We start from the raw sequence: 18,679 nt of genomic DNA, 5'->3' as shown, positions 1-18,679 counted from the left end.
TCGACCATCATTAAGCGCTCGTTGCTAAACAAAAAAGTCGATAGATTTGAAAAATCTCCCGTATATAAAATATGTTGATAAATATAAAATAAGTTTATTTGATTCATTGCATGAGCCATGATTAACGTCGACAACCTTTTTCTTTCTTACATCTGCTTAAAAAAAAATCACACGCACTGAGAAGTTAGATTAAGAATGGTTGACAATTTATTTATTTTTGGTATAAAGAATGGTTGACAATTTATTTATTTTTGGTATAAAGAATGGTTGACAACTAAAGCAAACTTAAACTTATTCTTTTCGAATTACGTATGTACTATCATTATAAATATATTCTCGAATAACTCATATCAAATATATATTTGAAACGTGTATAACTAACATTCGAGATTCTTGGTTTGACGGCATATAGACAAGCCATGCAATTATGTTTTTGCAGCGAATCAAATAATCTTATTTCTTATAAAATCTAAAGAATATATAGCATAGAAATGTAAACAAAAACCAAACTCTATATTTATAGTCTCTCCTGGTGTCGAGAATAACTTTTTTGAGTATATTCTGCACAATTAGTTACTACTTACTAAGTTACTAGTGAGTAGTGATGCACAATAAACAAATTCTGACAGTTAATGGAATAGAACCAGCTTCACTTAGTTATACGTCTCTATCAACTATGAAGTAATAGAATACATTCGACTGCGAAACATTATGAAATCTTTTTATTTTCTCCTTTCTTTCGTTTGACCGATAAAACCAATGGAATGAATATAAGAAATTTCGTTTTGTTTCTGTACGTGGTATATCCACTGATTTAAACTTTTAAATTTACATGCACGGAACTTAAACACAATTGTATATTGTTTAGATTTAGAATATAATCCAGTTGTCTTGTTGGTCTAACATATTATATATATTAATTAACCCAAACTAGGTACATAAACAATTTAATATCTTAAAAGAAATACTATTATGGGGCGGCAGGCAGATCACAACCTTTAGAAATAGAAAGGTAAGACAAACTCACTTATATAGTCAAAAGCTATTAACACTTCCATAAGATATAAATCTCTCAAACTTTTGACAGTCTACAAAATACTTCACATTTTCTTAATAATCATATTATATGCTTTTGTGAAAGCATATAAAAACCTGATCATGTTCGTTTTACAGTTCTGACAATAACAACATGTTTTCTTAACTTTTTTGTAGCTGCTAGCGATCAACGACCAAACTAACGAAAACAACCAATTCTAAAGTTTGTTGTTTGTTTATGTGGTTAGTAATTCAATAATCGAATTTGGCAACCAGTTTTGGTGACTGATTTCATCAACTAATGACTAAAAATTCAGTCTATAAACATTTTCACGTTTCATATTTTGAATTAACGTTAATCACTAAAATTATTTGATTTTTTTGAAGACTACAAAACAAACATAATTTAGTACATGTACTTCAAACTAACACGACCATTAGAAAAACCTTTAAGAGCAAAAAGAGCCGGAGACAAGTTAAAGCCCATAATAGTTGTTAAGTTATCTCTTCGGCCCAAAAAGAAAAAAGACAAGAAGTATGTAATTAAAACGACGTCGTATCATAGTTAACCCTACGAGAGGAAGTACATTAGTTTGGAGAAGAGTAATAGACAGAGAGATAGAGAGAAAGAGAAGCAGTTCGGAGAAACAATGGCGGTAGAAGACACTCCCAAATCTGTTGTAACGGAAGAAGCTAAGCCTAATTCAATAGAGAATCCGATTGATCGATACCATGAGGAAGGTGATGATGCCGAAGAAGGAGAGATCGCCGGAGGAGAAGGAGACGGAAACGTTGACGAATCGAGCAAATCCGGTGTTCCTGAATCGCATCCTCTGGAACATTCATGGACTTTCTGGTTCGATAATCCTGCTGTGAAATCGAAACAAACCTCTTGGGGAAGTTCCTTGCGACCCGTGTTTACGTTTTCAACTGTTGAGGAATTTTGGAGGTTAGGTTTTTGATTTTATTTTATTTCCGACTCAATATCTGGTTTGTTCAATTATTCTGCATCTGGGTTTTGTTATAGGTTTCGATTTGTTGAGGAAAGTTATGTTCTTTATTGGGGGATTAGAAGATCCCATTGAAGTCATTATATGTTTTTGATGAATTGCTATGTTTGGTGTTTGAATTCGTAGCTAAAGCTTATGTTAGGGTTTAGCTTTGATATTCTGTTCACTTGTTTGTGAAGTAAAGTAGAAGAGCAAAGTTTGTGAGAGAAAGAGACCAACTTTGAAATCTTTCTTAGTGGTTTTCTAGGTATCAGAATTTGAGCAAACACTTTCGTGATGACTGAGGGTTGATGTTGTATAGTTCTTGCTCTTCCCAATGAGATTCATAGGTTTGTGTATTGTTCTTTCGACTTCTTATTTTAAAAGACATTTTGGTTTGCAGTTTGTACAACAACATGAAGCATCCGAGCAAGTTAGCTCACGGAGCTGACTTCTACTGTTTCAAACACATCATTGAACCTAAGTGGGAGGATCCTATTTGTGCTAATGGAGGAAAATGGACTATGACTTTCCCTAAGGAGAAGTCTGATAAGAGCTGGCTCTACACTGTACGGTTTCTATTCTTCTTTTATTTTGACTCGTAACTCCTGCGTCATCATCCAATTGAATCTCACCGGTTTTTCTTTTTACATGCTTGGTTTAGTTGCTTGCATTGATTGGAGAGCAGTTTGATCATGGAGATGAAATATGTGGAGCAGTTGTCAACATTAGAGGAAAGCAAGAAAGGATATCTATTTGGACTAAAAATGCTTCAAACGAAGCTGCTCAGGTAAATAGAAAAGACCTTTCTCATCAAAACTCATCAAACAGTCTCTCTGTGTAAAAATAAGACTTTAATTCTCGTCTGCATCAAATGTTGCAGGTGAGCATTGGAAAACAATGGAAGGAGTTTCTCGATTACAACAACAGCATAGGTTTCATCATCCATGTAAGAAGAAAGCTTCTCATAATTCTAATTCAAAAGTCTTCATTTTCTTCAGATCTCTCATTGTTTGGTTTGGTTTCTTTTTTTTTCAGGAGGATGCGAAGAAGCTCGACAGGAATGCAAAGAACGCTTACACCGCTTGAAACCTCTCAAATCTTTGCATTGTTTCAATTACAGTTTTGTATGTGAGAGATCTCTATTTATCTAAACATGACTTGACAGTCTGTCTTTGCTAGTGTTGATTGTTCACGAAGCTCTAACATTTCATTTAGTAATATATTAGTATGGTTCTTCATAATATTTACGTTGGTGCCCTTGTATAAAACCACCGGAGTGAGCGCAAGCTTTACAGACAAACAGTGCTTCTGTCTACCCAAGGCGGGCCTTAAAAGCCTGAATAGTGTATATGTTTACTTGACAAGAGCCCATGTACACTCATGAGCGATTGACTTTAACCGGTTTTAGAGAAAACTACTTTTACATTGTCACATTTACATCCTTTATAATTAACCTTTTAATTTAGGTTTTAAAGATCCACCTCAGCATTTATTTTAATGGAATGATTATTTAGCAGTGTGAACCGATTAACTCGGTTTTTGACGGTGACCGGTTTAGAGGAAATGGGAGTGTCGGTAGGAGATCTAAGTAGCGAGTATGTAAATTGTCCAACTGTCTGAAAAGGACCACTTGGGACGACAAGATTCTTCGGCTAATAATAATACATCACTCGTTTCAACAAATAAAATTTTCCTTTCTATTATTATGCAATCTTATAGCATATGGATTTGATCTTTTTTAATATATAAACAAAAGGTTTTCCAATTATGCTAAACCATAATCTGAAATTGATTTTAAATAGCTACAATCAACTACCCAAAAGCTTCAAATATGCAAAATAATAAAGTATAGGTTTATATATATAAACGCACACAAAAGAGGTTGAATAAAAATAAACATAAGGATGCATGTGCAGTCCAGATTAGATCTAAATCTATTGAGTATTGTAATAATATTGTTATGAAGATCTTGCTGCGAAACTACACACATTTAATTCCAACATGTTTTGTTTATAGAAATTGAATAAAATCAAACGCGCCTTCATCTTCAAGTTAAAAATCAAATCTTAATTAGTGAAGACAAAGAAGAAGAAGACATTATTTTAAGTGAGTTCTCTCTCTGTCACACTCACAAAGCTTTATACTTTCTGGCTACTGCAAGCTCATCACTGAAAAGAGCTTAAACCAGAGAGATCTGATAAGAGAAATTTTAGAGTCTCTCTGCTTCAACAAGATCTACATCGACCAGGTTCAATATTTTTCTCTACTGTTAGTTCGTGTTCTAGCTCTGTTTCAACGAGATCCGATTCTGTGTTTTCGATTTCAGTGCTAAAGTTACGGTCTTTGAATCTTTCTATGTTAGGATTAGTCTTTTGAATCCATAAACTCTAGATTTCAATTGTTAAAGGCTAGGTTTTGATTAGTTTGAATTAGCTAGATCCTTTTTTAACAGATCTTGATGTTTAAGCTCAAAGTTGTGTCGTTATACTGAGAATCAAGTTTGTGATTTGTTGGGAATGGTTTCAGGAGATTAGAAAGAATCATGGGTTCTAAGCATAACCCACCAGGGAATAACAGATCGAGAAGTACACTATCTCTACTCGTTGTGGTTGGTTTATGTTGTTTCTTCTATCTTCTTGGAGCATGGCAAAAGAGTGGGTTTGGTAAAGGAGATAGCATAGCTATGGAGATTACAAAGCAAGCGCAGTGTACTGACATTGTCACTGATCTTGATTTTGAACCTCATCACAACACAGTGAAGATCCCACATAAAGCTGATCCCAAACCTGTTTCTTTCAAACCGTGTGATGTGAAGCTCAAGGATTACACGCCTTGTCAAGAGCAAGACCGAGCTATGAAGTTCCCGAGAGAGAACATGATTTACAGAGAGAGACATTGTCCTCCTGATAATGAGAAGCTGCGTTGTCTTGTTCCAGCTCCTAAAGGGTATATGACTCCTTTCCCTTGGCCTAAAAGCAGAGATTATGTTCACTATGCTAATGCTCCTTTCAAGAGCTTGACTGTCGAAAAAGCTGGACAGAATTGGGTTCAGTTTCAAGGGAATGTGTTTAAATTCCCTGGTGGAGGAACTATGTTTCCTCAAGGTGCTGATGCGTATATTGAAGAGCTAGCTTCTGTTATCCCTATCAAAGATGGCTCTGTTAGAACCGCATTGGACACTGGATGTGGGGTAAGTCGATTTCTGTTTGATCTAGTAACATATCTTATTCATTTCTTAGATTCTTATTGATGCTAATTTACCATCTCTAGGTTGCTAGTTGGGGTGCTTATATGCTTAAGAGGAATGTTTTGACTATGTCGTTTGCGCCAAGGGATAACCACGAAGCACAAGTCCAGTTTGCGCTTGAGAGAGGTGTTCCAGCGATTATCGCTGTTCTTGGATCAATCCTTCTTCCTTACCCTGCAAGAGCCTTTGACATGGCTCAATGCTCTCGATGCTTGATACCATGGACCGCAAACGGTAAATATTAACTATCAAATTAGGCGAAAATCCATTTCTTGCTTGTACTCATATTGGTGTCTTTGCTTCTTGATTGCTTGTACAGAGGGAACATACTTAATGGAAGTAGATAGAGTCTTGAGACCTGGAGGTTACTGGGTCTTATCGGGTCCTCCAATCAACTGGAAGACATGGCACAAGACGTGGAACCGAACTAAAGCAGAGCTAAATGCCGAGCAAAAGAGAATAGAGGGAATCGCAGAGTCCTTATGCTGGGAGAAGAAGTATGAGAAGGGAGACATTGCAATTTTCAGAAAGAAAATAAACGATAGATCATGCGATAGATCAACACCGGTTGACACCTGCAAAAGAAAGGACACTGACGATGTCTGGTACAAGGAGATAGAAACGTGTGTAACACCATTCCCTAAAGTATCAAACGAAGAAGAAGTTGCTGGAGGAAAGCTAAAGAAGTTCCCCGAGAGGCTATTCGCAGTGCCTCCAAGTATCTCTAAAGGTTTGATTAATGGCGTCGACGAGGAATCATACCAAGAAGACATCAATCTATGGAAGAAGCGAGTGACCGGATACAAGAGAATTAACAGACTGATAGGTTCCACCAGATACCGTAATGTGATGGATATGAACGCCGGTCTTGGTGGATTCGCTGCTGCGCTTGAATCGCCTAAATCGTGGGTTATGAATGTGATTCCAACCATTAACAAGAACACATTGAGTGTTGTTTATGAGAGAGGTCTCATTGGTATCTATCATGACTGGTAAAACATCTATCCACACACAAATCTTTATCTTCCTTCCATCAATGGCAACAATCATACAATCTCTACTGTTCAAATCTCTGTAGGTGTGAAGGCTTTTCAACTTATCCAAGAACATACGATTTCATTCACGCTAGTGGTGTCTTCAGCTTGTATCAGCACAGGTAATGATTATAAACCCTAACTTAACCTTAAAGCTCCACACTTTCTGAGAATCAAAGCAACCCTTTATTTAGCCCTAAAGCTACAAACTTTCTGAGACTTAGCAACGTTGAAGTGAAACCCAAAGCTATGAACTTTCTGAGAATTAGTAAACACTTGTTTTAACCTTAAAGCTATGAACTTTCTGAGAATTACCAACCATTGATCTAAACCCTAAAGCTACAAACTTTTTGAGAACTAGTGATGAATTTTTCAATTCTGTACTAGGGTTGTTTAAGTAATGGGTCAATTTCATGTTGGCAGCTGCAAACTTGAGGATATTCTTCTTGAAACTGATCGGATTTTACGACCGGAAGGGATTGTGATTTTCCGGGATGAGGTTGATGTTTTGAATGATGTGAGGAAGATCGTTGATGGAATGAGATGGGATACTAAGTTAATGGATCATGAAGACGGTCCTCTCGTGCCGGAGAAGATTCTTGTCGCCACGAAGCAGTATTGGGTAGCCGGCGACGATGGAAACAATTCTCCGTCGTCTTCTAATAGTGAAGAAGAATAAAACAAAAACAAAAAACTCCTCAGGTATTGTAGTTACAGTCCCTGTACTTTACATTTTTTACCAGATTTGACTACGAACTTTTGTTAAGATCAATTAAACCCAAATTCCTTCTTTTTCCTTTGTTACTCTTATGATTGAGTTTGTTTTTTCTTTCTTTCTTTCAGGTTACTAAGCTTGAAGTGTAGATCTATTTTACAACATCTGGAAAATTCTTATCAAAAAAGGAAGGAATCAGAATTTCCATTAAAGAAAGGTGTCAAAAAAAAGTTGTAAAACTATATAGTAGTGATCAAGACGAATATGTGCATTTATGTTTTATTTTTGTTCCCTAGTTTTTAATTTTATTTTTTTGAAGGAAGAAAAAATTAGTTCCATGTGTTTTTGCAAGATAGTTGAAACCTTGGACGCTTGTTATGTATGATGCGATCTTGACATTTTTTAATAACAGTTATTTTAAATAAATTTATGATATAAACGGAAACTTCTAGATAGTTTTAAATAACATAAAATTAGTAGAAAATATCAATAACAGTTCGATGACATTATTGTAGGGAAATTGATTCATATGTGGGTCGCTATTGTACGTAAATGGATACTACTGTTTTGGAAGAAAGCTATAGTTGTCATGGGTCACCTTTTGTCTCATGACTCTCATCATACATTTATAGATTACATATTTACATTATCATAACATTTTACACATATTGATATAACTATCTCTAATAAAAAAAAAACACAATCTAACTTTATAGCACATAAGTATTAAACATAATGAATTTATCCCCAACAGTTTTAAGTTCCGGTCGAATAAAAAACTATGGGTTGTTGTGACATCGGCTCCTTTATCTACAAACAAAAAGAGAAAAATTATTCTTCTTTTCTTTTTGGGCAAAGATGGAATAAAAGGACCAATAAAAATAGTAAAAAATACAACTAAGACTACTTTCGTATAAGTGATGACTCTATAAAGGAAACTGTTTTTTTCATTCAATTATTACATCAATACTACTTTCGTTTGAATTATAACATTTTCGTACAAAGATGGATGCATATACACATTTTGTTTGGCTTATCCTTCCCAGACAAAAAAAAGTGGCTTATTGTTTTTAACCTAAATAATCCGACTCGTATCAATACACTCGCTTAAGAATTTTTATTTTCTTTGATAACAGGAATTTCGCAAAATACTAATCTTTCGCATTTTTGGAGTGCCGAATATTGATGTTTTAAACATCTATAAGGAGTTAAGGATTAAGGACCAACTTTAAACAAAATCATAGTTGAATAACTCGAATCATAATTCCTCATCTCCAAGATGAGTCATCAAATCACTCGATCACAATAAAATGAGATATTTCGCCAAAGCTCAATTTCATTAAATTATAGGCAAGATCATACTCTTCCGTAAGGAAAGCAAATTGGAAACTATTAAACTTACATGGATAATAAAAGATACACAGGTTGATGTATTTTTAGGAACTACAACATCCAGATAACGAAACCATAAGAGAAAAAGTTATTACTAGAAAATAGATAAAGAAGTCTAAACATCCTAACCAACGAACTATTGACCTAGTGGTAAATTTCTCGGGTGAAGGTAGTAGGTTCAAGGCACGTTAGAAGAAATCTCTTCTCCAAAAAAGATGAATTTAACTTGGTGTGAATTCCGCCTCGGAATGTAGAACTTTTGGAGTTGAACTTCCAGATATTAAAAAAACAAAAAAAAATCATTTTAAAGATAATGAGTTCCATGGCGAAGATAAACCACTAGAACTGGCGGAAAGTTAACTGATGACATATCGTCAACCACCTTGAGATACATTGCCTTACAAGAATAACAAGATTCCGTCGAGTTTTGATAATCCTAACTTGCTTATAAAATGCTGAAGCACCCATTCCTTGAAAAAGGAGGTCACAAAAATGAGAATAATATTCAAACATAAAAAATAGTAGATACCTAATTACTTTTGATAGTTGAAAATTGAAATCAATATGGTATACAAAGGGAAAAGAAAATGGTACACAACGGAAGAGAGGAGCCGTGATTAATTTTTTATTCGGCCAAATCACAAATATAGAGTAACACTGAAACACGTAAATTATCTCAATGAACGCTTTTAGATTACAAGACACGTGAAATGAAAAAAGCTCTTTCACGACCACGATCTTAAGTTTATCTTGTGTCGGACTAATAAGATTTGAATGATTCAACAAGTACTAGTAACTACTTTTAAAAAATTTCATCATAGTAACCTTAGAAATTAAAAGCAATTATTTTAATCTCTTTTAATCATAATATAACGCAAGAGATTTCAAATTAGTTTCTTCCCCACTGAGATATATATAAAAAAACTTATCTTTTTATAAGTAGAAATAAAAAGACGAGTTGAAAATTGTGTGGCTAAAACTAAAAGAGAATAGCATTGGGACACCTAAAAAGTCAGAACTTCATTCAATTACATTACATATACAACACATAAATATGACAAATGTTAGTTGTCTATTTCATGTGGAACATGAAGACTACATAAATATATATCTCATCGTTTTCTTTTCCAAATTGTGTTTAAAATGTATGAAAACACCGGTATATATTCGATTTTATTTTTGATTATTATTCTAAAACCAAAAACCAAAAAGATTTGAACTGAAACTAAACTAAACATTTTTTTTGATAAAAATATATTAAACTGTTGTATCGAACAACTCCTAACAAACATAAAGCAAAACAACATAATTTATTTCTTGATTGTAAGATTTTGTTCATATTTGAGATTTGAGTTACAAAGACCACCATTTGAAATCCGAGGCAAAACTGTGGGCTATTCAGTATTTCTTACGTTACTTTCATAGGCTCATATATAAATGTTTTTGTTTTCTTTCTTATTTTGGCTCAATTAAATAAGCTGTTACAACTTACCTCGATTGGTCCGTTACGTACAAGCTTCATAAATACAACGTTGAATAAGTTCTTCACAGTGACCAGCTCAACTAAGGTAAATGAGAAACGGAAGAAAGCTGAACTTAAAGCTAAGGAACGAAGACAGACATTTACCTTATTCATCTTGTGGAGAGGAACAAGTAAAACCTTTCGCATTGCTCCTATCTCATTGAGTATGAGAACTGATAGAACTCCAAACCATGATAATTGCTCCAAACTATTCCTGAAAAGCCGGTATATGCAACATAGTTAAGATACGCATAGTCATAGACTAAATACTTATTTGATAATAAGTTTTAATTCTCTCCGTGTTTTAGCTCTCGGGTTTTGTTTGGCTTTTGATGTCTGAAAATGTTTTTTTGTCAACTTATTCTCATTTTGCGAGTGACGGTTTAGTGTGTCTATTAATTATCTGATTTGTCCGGTTTTGGTCTTCGATTTGTTTGGCTTTTGTTTCTTGAAGGTCCGGGCTAATTTAGTCGGGTCATGTAGGTTTCGTTTATTCAGTTCATTTAGTTTTCAAGTATTTGTAACCTGCCTTTCGTCAACACATCCAAGTATCCAATATAATCTATTAGATGACCAAAAAAAACAAAAAAAGGAAACTTGTAATTTACAAAGCATAAACATTATTTGTTGATGTGAAATCTCTAGTTTTGAGATTTACTTCTACTCCAATCTTGAGTCTTTAATGTCATTATTTTACTCCAATTTTGATGTTCAATTTCTTGAGAAAAAAAAACGTGTATTATGTATTATTGGAGAATTTTTTACCGAATATCTCTTTAGTATCGTAAAAGAAAAATGTTTATCCTTGCATACATAACATATAATTTGCTCATACGGTTTTTATAAGTAATGAAGCTTTTTATTTTCACCCCCAAAGAACAAACATCTGATCATCTCCAATTTTGACCTCAAAAGAATACGATGAAGTTTGAATAATTATGTTAAAAGGAAAATAAAATAAAAGGATGGTCACGGAGGAACGAACAAGCGAAAGCAATGATCATTCCAATGAGTAAAAAATGACCATCTACTAACGAAAGTTTTCCATTATATTATGTTTTTGCCTTTTTTCAAAATAATCACATTGGTGAACTTTTTGTAAGAAAATTTATACTATTAAAATTGAGTAAGAATAATGACATTAATGACTACCAATTCATAACTTTACTCTGTTTTAAAATAATAATCACAATTGGATATGGTCAAACTAAAGTTTTCCATTTGCCGTTACAAGAAATGCTATATAAGTTTCGTTTGGTTGTTGAATATACCTCATTATGAATTTAGGACAATCAATGCTATTTGTTTCATCTGTAATTAATTATATCTAACAATCAATTAATGACAATAGAAAAGAATAATGTGTTTACACTAATTCTGTATTCACTAATCTAGATTTTTGCGCAATTTGAATTTTAAAGTTTAGTGTAAGGTTTTTTTTTTTTGGGTGCACACTGAATATAGTTTAGCCTAAGTAATACTAGATATATAGTAGTAAAAGGAAATAGGTTTTAATTAAATTAAGAAGTTTGGTTAAATTCAACTGTTGCTTTGAAACCACACACACATGTCATCATAAAAGTTGGGCAACGAGTTTGAAAGATGGAACCTCTGCAAAATAAAGTTTTTCTTTCCCTACCTTATGCATATATAATTATTTTCCACAAACATAGTGTACCATCAATAAAAATACATATATGATCTATATTTTGGCATAAAGTTTTCCATTATTTTCTTGTGATAATGATTATGGTAAAGATTTTTAGTGCAGATTAATTTTTTGGTTATTAGATTATTTGTTCTTTAAAATGCAGAAACATTGTTGAAACTTAGAACCAAATGAAAGCTGAATATTGCTTGTTTTTTTTTTGTTTTTTTTTTCACAATATTGCTTGTTTTAGTTTGTTATGTTTTCATTTACCATTCATTTAGTAGAATATATTCATTAGTTAATAAAAAAGCTTTTAAAAGAGTTTTCTTATCATGTTAGTTCGGTTTACTTCGCACCGTTTTGATTGGTACAAATGGGTATAGTTCTATACCGGACAATAAATTTTGTTATATTTTTGTAAAATTATTGGTCTACATTTAATAAAACTAGGCTAATTTTGATATAATGACATATTAAGGGATTTAGATTTTTTTTTTTGGTAAGGTTTAGATTTTTTCTTGTATTGTTATAGGAAATTAATCCTATATATTGATTAATAAAGACAAAAATAATAATTAATCCTTATCTCTTTTTTCCTCTAACCTCAGTTAACCTTTATCTTAGTAAGACTTTTTATTCTCTTTATCTCTGTGCATAACCCAATGACAAGAACAACACTAGTCACCAACTTATTATAACTCTTCATCCATTTTCTCTCTCTCAAAGTCACCCCCCAAATTTTTTTATTTTTTTTTTTAACTTTGAATGTGACTCAGGATAGAGAGAGGGCGAGACAGATAAAGAGAGCTTGAGGAAGGATTTAAGCAGATCTGCAAGAAACACTCTCTCAGGTAAGGTGAGAACTCTAAAATATGAATTTACTCATTTGACTTCTGAATTGTGAAAGTTTGTTTGTTTGGTTTTAAATTTCCAAAGCTTTTCTTTTGATCAATTACATGTTCATTGCATGTGATGTGAGCATGATCTCTTATCTGGATATAAGATCTTCTCCTTCTTCTGCTTATGGAAAGAAAAAAACATCAGTTTTATCGAAAGTGCAACTTATGATTTGATCACAATTCTTTTTCTCTCTGGGTATATATCTCTCTCTCAATTTCCCTAAATTCTAGGGATTTGCCTTTCTCCTTCATTAGTTGTCATAAGCCTATGTTTTAGTATTTGTTAAAGGTCATTAGTCTGTGTTGTTAAGTTAACTAATCACTGCATGCACGAGTTAAACAACACTAAACTAATAATATATTCACTCTTAAATGATTCAAAAGCTTTGTTAGATTTCATGGCATGGTGGTCCACTCTTTATAAATAACAAAATCAAGTTCCTCATGAATTATTCTTATCTCATCAATAATACACACACCTTTTGAATATTTACTTTTCTTGTATCTTTATTCTGTCTAATTTTTTTGTTTATTCTATTCATTTCCCCTTTTTTTATTAATAAAATCTAGCCAGTGTTTACTTTTTTTCCGTAGAATCAAACCGGCGGCGACAGTGACGGCGGCGAAAAGCGGCGGTGTTGGCCGCAAAAACGATGCAAAACCAGCTATGGTCATTACCGCTAACGATTTATCAAAATGGGAAAATTTTCCTAAAGGACTTAAGGTTCTTCTTCTCCTCAACGGCTGTGACAGCGACGGAGATGGCTCCTCAGCCGCCGAGACTCGATCAGAGCTCGAATCAATGGACTATATCGGTAAGCCACTAATTTTCCTCTGTTTCTTACTTTAAAGGTTATTTAATCAGTGGTTATGCATAAATATTTAATCATAAGTTATGTGAGTGAGACTATACTAGTTTAATATTAGAGTTGCTTTAGCTCTTACATGTCCCGTGACAATTCTAAATTGTATCGCCTTCTATTATATTTGCATAAATACACACAGACATACACAGGTATAGATTGGTCAATAGCCTATGAATAGAATTATACCATTATTGTGTATATATATAGGGGGAAAAATAATATTAATATGTAAAATGCAACGCTTTTAGTTGATACGTACATAAGTAGTAAAAGCTTGTGCAGTTATGTTTTGGACTTTTGTTAGTTTATATTTATGAACCAGGATCCAAATTATCTCGAAACTGTTTATGGATTTCTGTGTGTTTTGACTATCAAACACATAATGTTAAGATTATAGATTCAATTTTTGCTTTTTTGGAACTTTCTTGCAGTTACTACATTCACCGATGAAACTGAAGCACTCTCTGCGGTTGTCAAGAACCCGGAGAGCTTCCACATTGCCATCGTCGAGGTGAATATGAGCGCTGAGAGTGAGAGTTTCAAGTTTCTTGAGGCTGCCAAAGACGTTCTTCCTACTATAAGTTTGTGAACCTTTTACAAGTACCCTTTTTATTTTTTCACAAATCTTTACAATACGAAAAGATTGTTAAAATGTGGATTCTTTTATGTCTTTACAGTGATTTCAACCGATCATTGCATCACTACTACAATGAAATGCATAGCGGTAAGTGATTGCGACTTGCATTTGCGTAGATGTATAAGAATGTTGGTTATGTGATGATGAGAATTGATAAGTGTTTTTCAGCTTGGTGCAGTTGAGTTCCTACAAAAACCGCTCTCACCGGAGAAATTAAAGAACATTTGGCAGCATGTTGTTCATAAGGTTTAGTTAGTTTTTTCGCGTCTTTAATTCCTCGGTAATATAATCATAATCTAAGAAAGTTGTTGTTACATTTTTATGTTGCTAGGCATTCAATGATGGTGGAAGTAATGTTTCGATATCACTTAAGCCAGTGAAAGAATCCGTTGTCTCGATGCTTCATCTTGAGACCGACATGACAATCGAGGAGAAAGATCCAGCGCCATCAACACCGCAATTGAAACAAGATTCACGGTTACTAGACGGTGATTGCCAAGAGAACATAAATTTCTCGATGGAAAATGTAAATTCCTCGACCGAGAAAGATAACATGGAAGATCATCAAGACATCGGTGAATCTAAATCAGTCGACACTACAAACCGCAAATTAGATGACGACAAAGTGGTTGTCAAAGAAGAGAGAGGAGACAGTGAAAAAGAAGAAGAAGGTGAAACCGGAGATCTCATAAGCGAGAAGACAGATTCAGTTGATATTCATAAGAAAGAAGATGAGACTAAACCGATTAATAAATCATCCGGGATCAAGAACGTGTCTGGTAACAAAACTAGTCGAAAGAAGGTAACGTTGTGTTTCTCTTGACGCTCCTCAGTGCTAAAAGATTCAAGCTCTCGTTATCATTGTTACTACTTTCTTTTCTACAGGTGGATTGGACACCAGAGCTGCACAAGAAGTTTGTGCAAGCAGTTGAGCAACTCGGCGTTGATCAAGCGATACCCTCGCGGATTCTTGAGTTGATGAAAGTAGGCACCTTAACAAGACACAATGTAGCTAGTCACCTTCAGGTAATTAGATCCCAAGGGTCGAATGTTTCGCAAGATTTCTGAATTCTTGTAAAATGTTACACAACTTTTGAAAATTTTGACCAGAAATTTCGGCAGCATAGGAAGAATATTCTTCCAAAGGATGATCATAACCATAGATGGATACAATCTAGAGAGAACCATAGACCAAATCAACGTAATTATAACGTTTTTCAACAGCAACACCGTCCCGTGATGGCTTATCCCGTTTGGGGTCTTCCCGGTGTTTATCCGCCAGGAGCGATTCCACCTTTGTGGCCACCGCCGCTGCAGTCCATTGGTCAACCACCTCCGTGGCATTGGAAACCACCTTATCCAACGGTAACATCTTTTTATAAGTCAAAGATTCTAGCTAAAATAAAATAAATCACATTTATCTGTACAAGAAAATGTCATTACATATCTACAAATTAAACGATAAAATGAACTCATACCTATACATTTTAGCTAATGCATTCTCTATATAGACATATTTTGTGACATTATGATAGAACATCCATAGCTAAATCGTCCATATATGATGTTTCAGGTGAGCGGTAATGCATGGGGTTGTCCGGTTGGACCGCCTGTGACCGGATCATATATTACTCCTTCGGTGAATATTTTCACAATCTATAATATTAAACTTTATATTTATGGAAATTTAATCATTACAAAAATCTTATTTTTTAATTTTTAAAGAGATTTTTGTTTTTTTGTTGCAGAATACTACCGCCGGCGGATTTCAATATCCCAACGGAGCTGAAACCGGCTTCAAAATAATGCCGGCGAGTCAGCCGGTTAGTGTCAACAATTCTCTATTTTCTTTTTAAGACATAAAAATTCCTAATTAATTAATAAAAAATAAAATTTGCCGGGTCGGGTTGCGATGTAAATGGGTCGGGTCAGGACGAGGAAATGTTAGATCAAGTGGTTAAAGAAGCGATAAGCAAACCGTGGCTGCCGCTACCGCTCGGGCTAAAACCGCCGTCCGCGGAGAGCGTTTTGGCTGAGCTAACGCGTCAAGGCATCTCAGCCGTCCCTTCTTCTTCTTGTCTAATCAACGGCTCTCATCGTCTCCGCTGACGTGTCCATGATGAAACAGAACCCGCAGATATGATGACGTCATGCGTGGCGTACTTGTCCGTGTCTGACGATCCGAAGCGGGAACTGATTCGGATCCTGAGAGTTGTTTTTTAATTGTTGTTTTTAATTTTTTGTTGTCATAAAAACATTTGTCTCTATTGGTATTATTAAAGAAGATCGGACGGTGGAGATAGAGGCAACGATGTTAGTCTGAGGACCACAAGTGGACTCTGCGGCTGTAAGTAGATCTCGGACACGGGATTTTGACAAGTCGGAATCTGACGTGTGTGCGTACTCGCTTTTGTGGGTTGTCGAGAATTTAATAGTTGACACTGTTTTAGGTGGATATGAGATATGATGATGATAATAATAAAAAGGTACAACTCAAAGATTCCGTGATGACATTTTGTTCTTTTTTTCTATAAATTCCAAGATACACACAACAACAACAACAACAAATATACATCTTTTCTTTTCTTTTTTTGCCAAGAACAAATATACACTTATTCACATCGGACATAAAATGTTTTACATTACTTAGATGTGTTTGGATTTCTATTTTTAACTTATGTGATACATACTGATTGCGTTATACAAAGCACAAGAAAGTGCTAACAAAATTATCGAAGTAGACAAATAGAGAGACTACGTTTTATATTGGGCCTAAAAAGAAGATGTTCAGAATTGGGCCTCGTTGATGACTTTATCGCAGCATAATGTCCAGGGGATAACATTTTCAGAAGATATCAAGAGAAAAGAGTAATGAGTATGACAATATAAGTGGAAATTTATTAAAATTCGGTAAAATGTATACCAAAAAGAAAAATCAGAAGATCCTACGAGCTAGAAAACAAACAAATATTGCAAATATAATATCTGAAACCAAGTGGATGTATAATTGTAAAATCGCTTGCAATTTTATATATATATATATATATATATATATATATATATATATATATATATATATGATCATGTGAACTTGGAGTCTTATTAGACACGTTATTTTATTCGGTGGAACTCAACTAGAGACTAACTATTTTTGTAGAGTTTACGAACTTATAACATGCTTATTATACCAAATCACATGATTCAGTTTATCTGAATAGGCTGTTTTTACTCTAACCAAATTGTCAACCAAAATAAATTTAAACAAGTTTTCGGAACAGAAGATTCCCCTCAAAACATACAAGTCATATTATTTTTCTAGGACATTTTTTTACCAATGCATACATAATTTTTGGTGTGTAATGCACGAATTCGTAATCGTATTTTTTCTTTTGTCGACACTTCTCTGTATATGTCTGGTTAGCTACAAATGCACTAAACATTTTCACATAATTGATAAAAGAAGTGCATTGTGGACCAAGAAAAAGAAGCTCAATGGTGGAGACTGCAACTCCTTAGCCGTGTAACATTGTTTTTTTTTTGTTAAAGTAGCCGTGTAACATTGTGACACACATATTTCAGTTGTCCACAATTTCTAAGTGCTATTGTGCTTCTCTTTTACTTCTTTTCCCCTTTTTTTGGCGTCACTTTTAACTTATTTTATATGTAATTTGCCTTTTATTACAATGTATAAAAAATATTCTCACGTGAGCGTTCAAAGCATTTAAACGGTCGATAAGAAAATTTTTGAGCGTCGGCATCATTCACTCAAAGACATTGTGAAAGCCACGAATACAATAGAAGAAAGTGCGTTTTAAAATAACATGAACACTCTTACTTAGCAATGAATATAACAAGTTCATGGCGTATATGCTATATATATTTTGAATCATATTAATTGCTTCAAACATTACAAATACTCAGCAATCAACGTTTGATTTGTATTTTACAACGCTTTACTCACTTCAAATGCTCTAAGCATATTTTTTTTAAAACAAATGTAATACTATTAGACAGCTAAAAACGCAATACTAGAAACCCTTGTTTAATTTCCTTCTAGACTAAGTTTTTGGTCCATACTACGAATATGTGATGATAATGCCACTCTCTTGCATGGTGGGATCTCCAATTCTCTCAAACCCGTATGGTTCTGAAATCACCAAAGTGTGGAGCAAAAGATAGTGATTTCTGATGTAGAGAGATCTCACATTCATTCTCACATTCCAATTTGTAATTTTGTATGCAAACAACAACATCACCCTCATTTTATTCCTTTTTATAATATTTTTGTAATACTATTTTACTTCAACTCTTGTAATAAAAAGCGAATATTCGACTTTATTTTTCATATTTGGGATATCACATTGTTTGCATTGCTGTAACAGATAAAGACCAATGACTTTTATTACAAATCAATTTTGTTTTGTTTCTTTTTTTGCAACTTTTGTATAAAATTGTTAGTAAGAAGATAAGCGATTAGGGACAAAAACGTCGCCGGTTGCTATGTGAGTAGTGACGAGTCAGATCAGTGGCTCACAGCTGTGTTTGTAGGTACTGTAACGGTACTCTATAATTATAACCGACATCAACCAAATTTTGGTTTTTATCAATTTTCAACCCCGACCTATTCTTTGTATCAGTCACATTTTGAACCCCAAATGACGCTTTTTCTTTATCTTTAAGGCTGATTAC

At 33.9% G+C, this 18,679-nt stretch overlaps 3 protein-coding genes and 1 long non-coding RNA gene across 14 annotated transcripts; all 4 read left to right on the top strand.

The window, feature by feature from the left end:
• The first annotated feature begins 1,604 nt into the window (after positions 1-1,604).
• Positions 1,605-3,307, top strand: EIF4E (eukaryotic translation initiation factor 4E). Its single transcript, NM_117914.4, has 5 exons — positions 1,605-1,984; positions 2,428-2,593; positions 2,689-2,814; positions 2,908-2,973; positions 3,063-3,307. The coding sequence occupies exons 1-5, from the start codon at positions 1,686-1,688 to the stop codon at positions 3,111-3,113; spliced, it is 708 nt and encodes a 235-aa protein (NP_193538.1). The 5' UTR covers positions 1,605-1,685; the 3' UTR covers positions 3,114-3,307.
• A 490-nt stretch (positions 3,308-3,797) lies between these two features.
• AT4G18030 (S-adenosyl-L-methionine-dependent methyltransferases superfamily protein) lies at positions 3,798-7,476 on the top strand. Its single transcript, NM_117913.5, has 7 exons — positions 3,798-4,275; positions 4,554-5,217; positions 5,298-5,508; positions 5,594-6,266; positions 6,353-6,430; positions 6,732-7,010; positions 7,152-7,476. Exons 2-6 carry the CDS (start codon positions 4,570-4,572, stop codon positions 6,985-6,987), a joined length of 1,866 nt encoding a protein of 621 aa, NP_193537.2. The 5' UTR covers positions 3,798-4,275; positions 4,554-4,569; the 3' UTR covers positions 6,988-7,010; positions 7,152-7,476.
• A 2,750-nt stretch (positions 7,477-10,226) lies between these two features.
• AT4G06760 lies at positions 10,227-10,474 on the top strand. Its single transcript, NR_142029.1, has one exon. It is a non-coding gene; the product is annotated as an other RNA (long non-coding RNA).
• A 1,736-nt stretch (positions 10,475-12,210) lies between these two features.
• APRR2 (CheY-like two-component responsive regulator family protein) lies at positions 12,211-16,991 on the top strand. Of its 11 annotated transcripts, none has more exons than NM_001203830.1 (11): positions 12,211-12,444; positions 13,082-13,302; positions 13,785-13,934; positions 14,031-14,077; positions 14,159-14,236; positions 14,322-14,792; positions 14,876-15,016; positions 15,101-15,355; positions 15,564-15,629; positions 15,739-15,813; positions 15,923-16,576. In NM_001203830.1, the coding sequence occupies exons 2-11, from the start codon at positions 13,155-13,157 to the stop codon at positions 16,097-16,099; spliced, it is 1,608 nt and encodes a 535-aa protein (NP_001190759.1). In that variant the 5' UTR covers positions 12,211-12,444; positions 13,082-13,154; the 3' UTR covers positions 16,100-16,576. The 11 variants fall into 11 exon arrangements, with proteins under 11 accessions (NP_001190759.1, NP_567548.1, NP_001154250.1 ...); NM_117912.4 differs by having other exon boundaries at positions 12,218-12,444; positions 13,062-13,302; positions 15,923-16,991; NM_179072.3 differs by having other exon boundaries at positions 12,241-12,439; positions 13,062-13,302; positions 15,923-16,555.
• The last annotated feature ends 1,688 nt before the right edge of the window (positions 16,992-18,679 follow it).

Source organism: Arabidopsis thaliana, chromosome 4, assembly GCF_000001735.4.
Source record: "Arabidopsis thaliana chromosome 4, partial sequence".
Classification (NCBI taxonomy): domain Eukaryota; kingdom Viridiplantae; phylum Streptophyta; class Magnoliopsida; order Brassicales; family Brassicaceae; genus Arabidopsis; species Arabidopsis thaliana.
The sequence above is the reverse complement of the archived record's forward strand: the minus strand, read 5'-3'. Positions and strand labels throughout refer to the sequence as shown.